A 13,803-nucleotide genomic window follows, 5' to 3' on the forward strand; every position below is an offset into this window, starting at 1 on the left:
GCTGGCTGCTGCGCCGGACGGCCCGGCGGCGGGGGCCAGCCACCGCTAGGCGCCGCGCGCCGGCCCGGGAACTATGTCAGCCGGTGGGCCGGGCCGGCCGGCCGGCCGGCAGTGGCGGGCGCGTCCGGCGCCGACCTTGGCCGGGCGCGGCCGACAGAGGCGCTCGGCAGCCGGCGGCGGCTGCACGCCGCCCCCGCCACCTCGGCTGGCCGGCCGGCCGGCCGGTCGGTCGGGCCTCCGCTCGGAATTACCGTCGTGACGTCACACCGTGACAGGGCCGCCGGCCGGCGCCGCTCCGTGAGCGGTCGGCTGGTGAGCCGTCGCCGCCGCCGCCGCCGCCGTCACCGCCGCCACGCACACATACATGATTGAAGACGTGGCGAGCCGGTCGGGCGCTCTGTCAGCCCGGCCAGGCGGTGAGGGGAGGGGAGGGCAGGCGCACCACCAGTCTCCGGACCGCCGCGCCGGGAGACGGCCACCGTGCGTCACACTCTCGCCGCCGGAACATTATCGACCAGCCAGAAACCCGAGTGGCGCGCGCCGCCCAGCTGCGGCGCGGGCGAGCGCGCGCGCGCGTGTGTGTATGTGTGTGTGTGTGTGTGTGTGTAATGATTGCCCGATCATCAGGGAGCGGGCGGCGGCGGCGGCGGCGGCCGGTTGGCGTATTGAGCGGCGCGGCGGCTACCATTGGCCGCCGCCGGCCGGCGTAGTAAGCGGCCGCCGCCCGCCGATCAATAGGATCACCGGCGCTCGGTTAACAAGTGTCAGTCGCCGCCACTTAGCGGCTGGCCCGCCGGCAACACCTGATCACCAGGCCGGCCGGTCGTCCGGACACCGGCACGCACACCTACCTCTCGATAAACTTGTGTAGCGCCTTGAAGAGCAGAGAGCGGCACTCGTACGAGAGACCGCTTTCCCAGGTGCCCTCGTCTTGCTCTGGAACGAAGAGAGGGGCCGGTCAGTGAGAGGACGGTGATGATGCCGGTCAGGGGGGGGGGACGGGCGCCGGTCAGCGGGACGGTGATGGGTGCCGGTCGATCGGGTACCGGTCGGTCCGCACATACCGGCCGGCTGGTGCGCCGTGACGCGGCGCCAGCCGGCGGCGGCGGGCAGGTGCGCGCCGGTCCGGCGGCGCCGTTTGGGACGGCGCGCCGGCCCGGCTGGCAGCCGACAAAAACCAGCCGGCGCCGCCGCCTCCCGGCCAGCGCACGGCAGCCACCATTGACGCCTTCGCCGGCCGCTGGCCGCCGTAACCATAGAAACAGATCGATGGTCGGGAGCGCGCGCGCCGCCACTTTTCGCCGGGTAATCAGCGCTGGCGGCGCGCGAGAGCGGCCGGTTAGCCACCGTCCGTCCGTCCCCGGGTCCGCCGGTGGCGGCACGTGCCGGTCCGCGCGGCGCCCGGCCCATCTGCCGGCCGGCCGCCATGGACTCCCACTCCACTGACCTTCAGTACTTAGGGTTGCATGCAGGCCGGCGGCCGGGCTTCTGGGGCCGGCCGGCCGGCCGGCGCTCGGCACATCAAAGGGCACCGCTCGGCCGCCAGCCGTCCGTTGCGTAACAGCGCCGCCACAGACACGGGCGCCGTATCAGCAGCGCTACGCGCGCTCTCGACGAGCCGGGGCTCGTACAGCAGGGATAGGGCAGAGACAGTTGGAAAAACGACTACGAGTGAGCTACCAGCGCTATCATAGATCCATTGTTCACGTCACGGTAGGGATTTCCATTCTAGAGCTCCGCGGAGTACGGTTCGGTTCCAGAAATGCTGGAAAACTTCCGATCACACATGGAAAAAAGCCTGCGCGCGGGGAGCGCGAGGCGCCGACCGCGCCAAGCCACAGATGGTTGCCCCGGGCAACGGTGTCGGCGGCGGCGAACACCGCCTGGCTGCGCTCGGCGGTCAATGTCACCGTGCACGAGCCAGCGTTGCCGGGCGCTCATTGGCCGTCGGCCAGGCGCGCCGCTGCGCGTACGGCGCCGCACGCCGACACAGACACAGCGCCACGCACTGCTGACGCCGTCCTGTTACACCCGGCGCCACGGAACCGAGCGGCGCCCCATTCAGACGCTAGGAATTCGGCCGGTACTACTGCGGTCATACATCGACTGACTGCAGGGAGTAATGGAGGCCAAACGCTCCCAGAGCAAATGAGCATCCGCTGAGGAGGGCTCGATAAGTATGAGCATCTTTTTAACCCGCGCCCTGCTGGGGGTCCTGGATTTCCACGCCCTGCTGGGGGGGGTGTTTGAACACCCCCCCTTGTAACTCGGCTCCTGGGCCACGTAGCGATACGCGGAAGGCGGCGTTCGAAAGAGCGTAAAAAATAATGACGAAATCACTTCGGTCAATTTTTTGGTCAGGTCAAAGGTCAGGTCACCAGAGGTCATTGAAGGCAAAATTTCGCCGATTTCCAGGTCAAATGTCGAAAATTTCCAAGAAGCCAACGCATAACTCGGGAACCAATAGAGCTACAGCGCCGCGGAAAAGCGCATTCGATAGCCCTATTAACGCCCTTTCTGAGTAATTCTCTCAGATTTGACCTAACGTCAACGGTTTTGCCTGCAGGGGGCAAAAACTGCAAAAATAGCCGATTTTTTCGAAAACAGTTTTTCTGCAATAACTTTTGACCCAAACATTGTACGAGCTTACTTTTACCGGCATCGTGTTCCTCTCGTCAAGACGCATCGAATGAACTATAACTTGACCTTGAAAGGTCAACTTGAAAATTTGACCTCAGGTCAAGGTCATGACCTGACCGGAAAGGGTCATGTTGCATATCAGTCGATCCGTATCGTCGAGCTGAACACATCTAAGGCGTTTTCATCGCTCTAGCATGCCTCTATCAAAAGTTATTTGCGAAAAACTGTTAGATACCATTCGTGACCTAAGATGACCTCAGGGCATAAACAAGGGTCACGGACACCATTTTCAAGTTCAGTGTGTCTAAACCACTTGTAATTCGGTGTTTGGGAGTGTTTATAACGTCTTTCATCCAAAAGAGGCGCATTTCAATTTTCTCCCATTGACTTATAATGGGGAGGTCGCAAAATTGACCTGACCTTAGGTCATCGATATCAAAATTCTGAGATATACATTTTGTACATGCTATTGCTCTTAGCAATCGCTGAAAGTTTCAAAGCGATCGGTCACTCGGTGTAGCTATGACAGACATTGAAAATTTTTATGAGGTGAGGTCACTTCAAGTGACCTGGTGACCTGACCTTGAATGACCTTGGTCTGAAATTTTTCACAACATGTGTAGAATTGATGTATGATAAGGTGTACCAAAAACGGCGGCGCTCCGCGCCGCCGTTTTTGAGATATTCGCGAAAAACCACAGGGGGGGGGGGTGTTCAAACACCCCCCCCCCCCCCAGCAGGGCGCGGGTTAAATGGGTCCTGTCCTCTCAATGCATCTCGAGCTTCAGCGACTGACGAGACAAGGAAAGGTCTATGCCAGGAGCTGCATTCAACAGGACTGGTCATTTCCGATTCGTCCCGGCTACAACTGAATCAAAATACACCGAAAAAACAACGGCAAAATGTTATCGTGATTTGACAACACGCTCACTTTGCATCACATGTGAACCAAAAATAAGCGGTTCCTTTCAGTGGGTGGAGGGCGGCTTCTCGGATATCATTGACAATGACATCATCTTACAAACGACGCAATGACCAGGGGCCATTACGATCCTTCCAAAATGCACACAAGAAGCGTTTCGGAGTGCAGGGGGGTAACCGTAACTGTCACCGTGACCCAGAAATGACGGGTCAGCCCCAGACTGGGCAGAACACTGGCTGGCGAACACGACTCAATATGGTAGACCCGGATATCGCCACAGATTTCCGACCAAAGCGAAACTGTACGGCCACACCCAAAACTGCCATCTAGGATTATCAAAATTATTGGTATTTCGCAGAAGAGAAATAAGACAACAAAGATTGCTGAAATAAAAGTAGAAATCATGCCAAAGAAGCATCACTTCTCAATCAGTAGGTACAACAGATTTCATATCAATGGTTCAATCTTTTTTAGTAGGTAGGTGCCCAAATGACGACCAAGACCACCGATAATCGATGGGACATCATACAGTAGAATCCGCTTAAAGGGACCCTCCCACCTTCAAAAAAGTTAATGAATTGGCATGAAAGTGATGTCGCTCGGTTCAGAAAGAGCAAAAACGAATACCTACCAAATTTCATCGAAAAATATTCACCAGTTTTCAAGATAATAGACTTTTACTTTTGTTTACTTTTTGGGATCTCCGCTGTTCCTAGCGACTTTATTTGAAAGTGCGGCATTTGTTGCGCGCAAAGCAGCATATTCCACCGCGTGCTACAAAACGTTTTAGTCAAACATTTAACGGAGGTTCGAAAGCCTGATGACGCCATCAGATTCCCGTAATGGTTAAGAGATAGGGACCACGCTGGTCCCACCCTGCAAGTAAAGGAAAGAAATTTTTTGAACACCATAAAGCTGCGGGGGTTGCGACCAGGATAAATGGTGGTTTCTGAGCCTGGCCGCAAACTTGGCTATATCAACTCAAAACTAATGTTAAGGTGGGAGGGTCCCTTTAAGAAATCCTCGGATAATAAATCCAGCCGCTTATTGTGGCAGCTTCAGCTGTTCAGGCTGCGCCAAGCACCGACCCGGAGCGGGCTAACTGGTCGACAAAAGCAATTTGAAGCGTTTTCAAAGCAATATAAAGGCACGGGTCGGGTGCATAGACGGCGGAACGGGGAGGGCACCGGCGCACCGTGCCCCCTTTGATTTTGGCATTTTAACATTAGCCCTATGGGCGTTGCACGGAAAGAATGGGACCAAAAGTCGGCAGTGTCCCCCCTCTCTTAATTGAAGGTGTTCCGCCGCTACTGGTCGGGTGGACTATCATATTTATACGTATTTTTTTTTAGTTGAAAAAAAAAAATTATCGCTTCAGGGCTGTGACGAAAAATAAGTGACCTAAATCCGATGAGAAAACATGATTTGGGGGTACCCTAGGTTTGGTTCCTTGCATGAGTTGCCCCCCTCCCAAAAAAAAAAAAAACGAAAGGCTGGATCCGCCAGGTCATACCTACCCCCTCTTTACCGTGTTGGTTAAGGAGGGGTCTTATCTACCCCACTTTACCGTGTTCGCGAACAGTTCATGAACGTTCGCGAGCTGTTCGTTGTTTGTTTACCAAAATTTGGCCGATAACGTCACTTGCTCGTTAACAGTTTGTTTTTGTTTGTTTATTTGAAAAATTAAACAAACGCCCAACCCTGAAATTAAAGCATCAACTAGCTGAGTTCACTGACTCAAATGTGTATGAAATAAGGAAAAAATTGGCCCCAAAGCTGTGGTTGTGAGACCATTCTCCTGGCGTTGCGGTGGCTAACCGTCAGCGGCCCGAATCGTGGCAATAACGCATAGACCGCACTTAATTGTTTCTAATCACGCACCACAAAGTGGGCTAGACACGCGCATTATCCAACGCCAGCAACAAGCGAGCGATTCAGCCGGGTATGCGGCTTTAGATCCGCACAACATGCGAGCGTTGGATGCCGCAGCTGCAGCTGCTTACGTGGCCTATGGCACCGGTCCCCCGAGCCCACAGCCGGCGGCCGATATTCATGGCATTGCCGCTGAATATAAACACCGGCCGGTCACACCGAGCACGGTCCGAGGGTTGCGTCATATCTCGGCACCGTCTATTATAGCGTGCGTCAGACTGGAACGGTGCCGACCATCCTCGTGCGCGAGCTGGACCTTTGACAACAAAGTCTTCATGAAGGCGACCGATTTTACCGCGGTGGGGAGCCGAACGATATTCAAATCACCAGCCGTGGTAGCTACAGGGTAAGTATCGAAGCGATGCCTAGTATGCAAGCGCCGTTCGGTAGCGAGGCCGTAAAATTGATACTGATTATTTGTGTTTATGGACAAACTAGAGCGGAGCCAGGATTTTCTTCGGCTAGGGGCCAATGGCATGGGGGAGAGAGGACATGTTTTCCCCACTTGCCAGGGCCGGTAAAATGTACGATTTTGTCGCCGGTTATGGAAAAACCGAAGCCAACTTTCCCTCTAGCTCCTTTCTCTGATATTATTTTTAGTTATGGTGATGTTTATAGTGTTGCGGCGAACCGATTCGTGGCTCCGCAGGACGGCATATTTTCCAGTTAATGACCGGTTAATGACGGCTAAAGCCCTTCCTCTGGATCCGCCCCTGGCGACACAACGATTGAGTTTCCCAAAATCAATTGCAAAAAAAAAAAAATCCTGGGAAAATTACAGTTTGCAAACAAAAAGATTCTCATATAAAGCGAAACATATAAAGCCAAATCTGCCCTGACGCAATTTGAATAATCCAGGCTGATTTCGTGCTTCTAGTTAGCCCGATGGGGCTACAATTTGGTATGCGTAATACCGTTGGTATGCAACAAATCATTCTGAGTCCTCTCATGCAAAAAAAAAGAATCTAGCTCAAATCAGTGTAGTAAAAAATGATTGACTAACAAGTCAAGGGTCAAAGGTCATTACCAATTCACGTCATGCCATCTCGATTTCCAACAAACCAAACATCCAGTTGACACATATGCCACGCAACATGTTAATGGTCCATTTCGACCTTAAATTTCGAAATCAGTGTCGTCTGTGTCATCTGAGGTCATTTTCAGTTAAATATAGCTGAGGTCAGGTCACTAGCAGGTCAAACAAGGTAAACTTTTGAAGTTGATATTTTTCAGCAAAAAAAAAGTGTATCAGATGCAGTTTAAACGCAGGAACACGATTGTCCTATTTGTTTCGGAACACGATGCCGAAAACGTACTGAAAAAAAAGATTAAAAAATGAAGATTTTCAAATACTTTGATAGCCCTGTGCATTCTGAGTCCTCTCATGCAAAAAAAAAGAATCTAGCTCAAAAACAGAGCTCTTAACCCTCGCCCCGTTGGGGGGGGCCATTTTGGCCCCCCCCCCCTGTGGTTTTTCCTGAATAGCAAGAAAACGGCGGCGCGCAGCGCCGCCAAATTTTCAGTACCTTTCCGGGCATCTATTTGACACCTTCACACCAAATTTCAAGTCTTAGGTCACCTTAGGTCAGGAGTTATTGAGGTCAAACTGAGGTCATGTTCGAGCAAAAATGAGCAAAAAACATGCAATCTTGAAACGCTCACCAAATCTACAGTTATCAAGCAATTTCAAAGTTCTTTATATGGTCTAATAGACAAAAAGCGGCGCTACGAAACTGCTATCTCGGATTTTCAAAATTTTGGGTTTTTGACCCCAAAAATTTCAAAAAATTGATTTTTTTAGAAAAACTAAAAAAAATCCAAATTTTTTTCCGAATTTCGAAAAAAAACCGGAATATATGTGATAGTCCCTGCGCTCTTCTATATACATACCAAATTTCAGATCGATATCTCGTTTTTTGGCCAAGTTATAGCGAAAAAAACTGTTCAAAAATGATGACGTCAAATTTTTGAACTCAATTTTTAGCGATTCTAGACCTCGTACGGCAAAACAAAGACCACCATTGAACTCCCCGTGACGAGCTGCATCGATTCGATACCCATTTTATGCAAAATATCAACTTTGAAATTTGACCTAATTTGACCTGACCTTGACCTGACCTTGACCTGACCTTGACCAAAACGTGACCTAAGCTGGCCCCAAAGGCTGCCTGACCCACATAATCGCATTTGTCATGTAAAATGGACCATAAAACATGTATCACACGACACTTTCATATTGTGACCCCCCAGTGACCTGACCTCTGTGACCTGACCTGGTATCAGTGACCTCAACTAGCAAAATATGTGTTTGAAGAACATTTCCCCATCGATGATTTTCAATGAAATGCATTTTACTCGATTTTACAACGCATTTCTTGAAATGCCTGTAAGCGGTGAAAATTGGACCTTTGACCTGACCTGTGACGTCATCGGTTTGACCTAGGTCAATAAAATTGGGTCACAAGGTAGTTCCCTGATAGGGCTATCCAACACCGTTTGCCGCTTGTCGCTACGTTGCGTGGTTCTCGAGATCTTAGGGGGGGGGGCCAAAATGGCCCCCCCCCCAACGGGGCGCGTTGCTCGGCAGAGCCCAACGGGGCGCGGGTTAAAACGGATTGCCGTAGCTCAAAATTTTGCGTCAAAATCGGCCAAACATGACAACACTCTTGCATCATTTCCGGCCGACCAATGGGCTCTTCATTTTTATTTGGACACATGGTGTCAAAATAATGCAGCCGAAGGTACTGAAAGTTTCGTGATGATACGTCCAGAGGCTTGAAAGAAGTGGCAGAAAACGGGAAGGGGGGGGTCTGTAGAGCCCTTCAACTCATGCGCGGGTTCCACTCATGCGCGGGTGGATTATAAAATGATCTCAGATGATATTCAAATGGTCCCGATAGACGGCTGGTAGTATTTTACCAGTAAAATGCCTTTTGGGCAAAGAGCGAGCAAGGGAGAGAGTGAGCCCTGCACGTGCAGAAGGGCGAGAGGGTATTTGCACCTCGCTTTTGTACTGCACCTTATCAACCGGTCACTAGCGGTGTGCCAAATTTAAAGGCAATCGACCCAGCCGTTCCCGAGATCTGGGAACGGCACTCTGCACGTGCGCACGTGCAAACTGGGTCCAATGTGACTTTCGCACGGCACTCTACCAACCGGTCCCTAACAGCTTACCAATTTTGAGCGCAATCGACCCAGCCGTTCTCGAGATCTCGAAACGCCCCCTGCACGTGCGCACGTGCAGTAGCACCCTAACCGTAAGCACGGGAATGGATTGCCTAGTGGGTGTCTAGTGTCTACCTGTAAGCGAAATCGCCCCAGTAATTTCAGAGTAATTGTAATGGCAACAAATTTGACACCTCTTATTGTTGCATTTTGCACGTGCAATGGGAGTTACCCATATGCAGCGAGAGTATCCGATGTTTGGTAGAAGGGATGCAACTACCCTACAAAAATTACCGTAAGGCAATCACCCAAGCTGTTACCGAGATATAGACCTCCCAAAAGCGTTAGTTCTGTAGAACTGCTTGAACATCCTTGGCTTTTCACGTGGCACGTGCCACGACGGTCACCTAAATGCATCGAGAATAGTCAACCACGGGGTAGAAGGAATAGGGCTACTCAACAAAAAAGACCGCATGTCAATCGGCCCAGCGGTTGCTTAGTTATAAGCCTCTCAAAAGCGTTACAGGCCGGGTCGGGCCGCTCATCCTGAGATTTTTCCGTTATATATTGAAAACAGCTCGCTTCGCTCGCTCGTGATCAGTTTTTGGGACCAACAACATCGGATGGATCTGCTTTCGATAAAAAGTGCATAAAACGTATGTAAAAAATCTGAATGGCATGACGTGAAATAATGATGACCTTTGACATTTGACCTATTAGTCTAACTTCTTTACTACACAATGTGTTGCACACCAACAGGGTATTGCGCATAGCAAGTTGTAGCCCACTCGGGCCAACAAGAAGCACGAAATCAGCCGGGATTCGTCAAATTACCTCACGGGAGCTTTCGTACACGGTGCATGGCCTTATAAAAGGATTTGATTTTTAACAATAACTTCCAACAAAAACATACTTTTGCGACACTAATTGTCGATACTACGGTACATCTTCTGCTAAATATTCGTTATCATTCGAGGTACAGAACATGATCAAATTTGAGAATATTCAGCTTGACCTAGTCAGGTCGAAGGTCATTGAAGGGTCATCGACAAAAACAAAATCGTTTATAAAACCTGGAACAATGCCTCTCTAATGGCGCTTGCCGCAGCCTCCCGCACTCTTAATTACAGAGCAATGGGTATTTCAATCGACCTGCGATGTCGGTAAAAACAGTTGACCTTTCATGACCTATAATTCTGGCCTCAGGGGTCACCCAGTTCCAAAACTTGCTGTATGTTCTGTTTCCATAGGTGCTGAGAGCTTACCAAATGTTATCAAAATCGAAGGGGTCGGGTCAACCCTTGATCGATTTGACGTGGACTGACCCTAATCCGACCTGAAGCCAGGGCACATATTTACAAAATCCGAGGTATGAAGATAATTTGGTGCTACTACACAATACTACACAATACGCCGAGTTTCAAACCTATTGGCGATAAGCTGTAGTAACAAAATCACAAAGTTTTTGTAATGACAATATCTGTGACCACATTTATGGTTATGTGGAAGAGAATGCAGTGGCTATACTGCTGACCTACGATCAAAACGCAGTTTAAACTATAGGTATCTGCGGCTGTTTTCCCTTGTTAATACCAGATTACAAAATACAATTTCAATAGTTACATCGCGCTATCTTTCCATCACAATAACTGTAGAAACGAAAACCAACTTGATTACTTAACATTTTTCGACGAAGTGAAAGAACGAAGGCAACAAAAAAGTGGCTCATCTGATGAAAGCACCCTTTACTTTAACATTACTTAGCACGCCCGTGACAAATGTAAAAAAAAACTAACTACTGTTTCTAGGGTCAATGACCGTTAAGTGGACACTGAAGGGTTGCCACTAGGTCAATGACCACAACCCTGGTGCCTTGCATCAATGTAAGCTCCATTTCTGGGAAATTTTGTGGGTTCAGTGATCGTGCTACAAACTTTGTCTATATAAATTTACGTAAATATAAAATTTATGTCTATATAAAATTTCTATGTAAATTTACGGCACAAAAGGATGCACGTCGGTCCATTCATCGTCTCTACCATTTTCCAGATGATTTCATGAAATGTACAATATGGGCCATGCAAATATAATGGGCATGTTGTTTATCAGCAACAGCTATCAAACACGCGATTATATAAAACAGAGACCGATTTTGCTATCATAGAAGCTGTGAACATTTTTATCGTAGGTTTCATATCTGTTTTAATCATCGAGTTGGTATACCATTTATCACCCAAGCAAATGCGATAAATGCCACACCGGGCACCACCGCTGCGGTCCGTTCCCATCGAGAGAGGTCAGTTCCCGAACCTTACACCTACTACGCCTCACAGCGCACCGGCCGGCGGCCGGGCCGACGGCGAGCCCCCCGTTACTCGGCGCCGATTGGCCGGCGCGGGGCCGCCCGACAGGGGGCACCACTGGCCGGCGGCCGGCCGCTCGTACTCACTGCGGCTGACGAGCTGCGGCACGATGATGTTGCTAAGCTCCGGCTCGTCGCCGTACCAGAAGATCCACAGCTCCTTGTAGGTGGTGACGGTGGGCGGCGCGGCCGGTGGCGGCGGCGGCGGCAGCGGCGCGCCCGGCTCCATGGACGGCGGCGGCGGCGGCGCCGGAGGAGCCTTGGCGTGCTGCACGCGCCGCCACACGGACAGAATGTCGCTGGCTAGGCATTTTGTGAACGATGAGATGACGGGGTCCTCCAGCGGATCCGGCGTCAGCTCATGCTCGATCCTATAACTCCGCCATTTGATGCCGCATAGGTCCGTCTGCAATGAGACAGACAACATCAGGACATGATACAAGCTGCTGAGACACATGATATTCAATAAAGTCAACACCCTTGCAAACCAAATTAAAGTCTATAAGGCCATCACCACGGGAGCAATACACCAACATTTTAGTACAGCACAACAACAGGTGTATCAAATAGCCAATGCCAACTTCCATTTTTGAATGGTAGAATAGGAAGAGCAGCTCCGCCAGGTTATGTACCGATGGTTGCTCACAGACACTGACCCTGCGTCAACTGTGATTTCTATTACTTCATGAACATAGATAAGACAGGCTTCATCTAAGATAGCAGCTCCACTAGGTAGGTAATTAGATGATGTATCATGAATCTGAAGAGTATCTTTTCACAAGCAGGCATCCATTAAGCTGACTGATATGTGGTGGGCATCTACCTTGCATGGCAAAGTAACTACCTTTGGTGGGAGTACACAAATACTGAAGCCTACTGTGCATCAGGGCAGAGATATCAACTGGAAAAACTACATACCTACTTGTTAACTTTAACTTTACAGAAATACAAACAAAATAATGTTTTCATAATTATACAACAATAAATAAATACCTATTGACTGACTTTGCATACAAATCAAAATCACTAGCACTTCAAGCACCTTGATAGCTTAAACACATTTTCACATGCAAATCACTCCTTTGTTCAAGACATAATGGTTTTCAAAACCATGCACCTGCTAGCCTATTAATGTCTTGTTTAAAGCTTGTTTTTGTCAAGAAACACAGGAATCTACTGAAGCATAGTATTTCTAAATAGCAAAGTAATGTCAATATTTGAACAGGTCATAACCTAATGACAATTTTGCACAATAGATACAGGTATTATAACCAACCGTAAGATTCTGATTTAAAAACTGCCTTTGTGTAATGTACCCTTGAATTAATGTAAATAGATGGTCAAAATGACTAACATTCAGTTAAAAAACTGGATTGTGGTCGTCATTTTATGGCGACAACAAGCATGGCAGCCAACTCGTCTTCATCAGAAGAGGAGGAGGCGCCTCTTGAGTAAAGGGTCTTATTACTCGAAAGGGTATCTAATGACCTTTACTTAAGGTAAATACTTAAGGTAAATAATTATGGTCCAATAACATAACCTGGGTGAGCTGCACCCTGAGGTCAAACACATCTAGCTATTTACCAATGTAATCTCAATCTGCTGATGATGGTCAGTATCCCTTCTCAATAGACCGCCAATCTCAATGGTACCTATCTTATAACCATTTGATAAGCAATTACGAAAAAGGTGTTTCTTGATCTTATAACATACGAAACAGTACTGCACTGATTCACTGCTAGTGCTGTGTCAGTGTCTTTATTGTGATAATTACATAGCTACAGCAGATAAATTAAGATCAAATCATGATCTAAAATGACAAAAAGATTGAAGAAGTTCGTTAACTTCATAAACATTGAAAATGCCTTCAAACCTACCATAAACCCTACCAACATCAAATAAAAAAGTAGAGCTTGGTGAAATTGTTGTGGCAGTAGTCTTCAGTAGTACATTCACATACATATTCACCGCACTTACATGTAACTCTCAAATGAAGCAAATAAGCCGACTAAGACATAAAATGCGCGCTAGTTATGAGAAGGGAAAGCCTCACCAAGGCGAAGAAGTTCGTGTGACAGTCCTCCAAGCTCGCCCCGTTGACGTGCGAATTAGAATTAGTCATATCACAGCACCCACATCTTAGGAATCACCACACAACAGTCCATTTCAAATAATAATTCGGCCTACGACAATTCACTCAGCCCGCAACTCATTTGTGACACTTTCCACCGCGAACGTAATGGCGGACGAGACACAAGCCAGCAGTGAAATTACTGGCCGGTGATTGGCTGAAATCCATCTGGATTGTAGTATGGCTGCGTACGGTCGCACGGAATCTCGACAAATGTAGATCGTGGCAGATCGTGGTTTGAGAGGGGGCGGGGGGCGGCGCACGTGTGGATTTGGATTGTTTTTGTAGCGGCCGTTTCTAACATTTTGTTAGTTGTATACTAAAATTTGCTGGATGCGTTCAGATGCTGGTGCCTGCACCATTTGCAAATTGCAGCCAATAAGCAACCCTGCATGATTCTACCCTACCCCTTCGGAAAGCATTATTCATATATCTATACAGATCCATAACAAAACTACTGGGTTGGAACCCTCAGAAATAGATGGCCTTGCCTCAGAAGTCAGCCTGTTCTCTCAGCACTGGTGCATGGGTACCACTGAACTGAACTGAACTCTATAATGATGGGACTCATGAGCTGACATGGACCGACCATCAGAAGCCAGGGTGCGACTCGAGACCCGGGGTGGGGCCCTCAGTTGCCAGTCTGGGCCC

The 13,803-nt window shown here is 49.2% G+C and overlaps 1 protein-coding gene across 2 annotated transcripts in view; it reads right to left on the bottom strand.

Annotated features, from left to right (window-relative positions):
* Positions 1-13,280, bottom strand: part of LOC122393304 (mediator of RNA polymerase II transcription subunit 13-like) — a 32,438-nt gene extending 19,158 nt beyond the window's left edge. For both annotated transcript variants that reach the window (XM_043389205.1, XM_043389204.1), the window contains exons 1-3: positions 13,075-13,280; positions 11,109-11,427; positions 852-936 (exon numbers count right to left, since the gene is read on the bottom strand). In XM_043389205.1, the coding sequence (XP_043245140.1) occupies positions 852-936; positions 11,109-11,427; positions 13,075-13,143 (473 nt within the window). In that variant the 5' untranslated portion in view covers positions 13,144-13,280. The remainder of the gene's footprint in view (positions 1-851; positions 937-11,108; positions 11,428-13,074) is intronic.
* Between the last annotated feature and the right edge of the window lie 523 nt (positions 13,281-13,803).

This window comes from Amphibalanus amphitrite, unplaced genomic scaffold, assembly GCF_019059575.1.
Source record: "Amphibalanus amphitrite isolate SeventyFive unplaced genomic scaffold, NRLGWU_Aamphi_draft 000529F_arrow, whole genome shotgun sequence".
In the NCBI taxonomy this organism is placed as follows: Eukaryota; Metazoa; Arthropoda; class Thecostraca; order Balanomorpha; family Balanidae; genus Amphibalanus; species Amphibalanus amphitrite.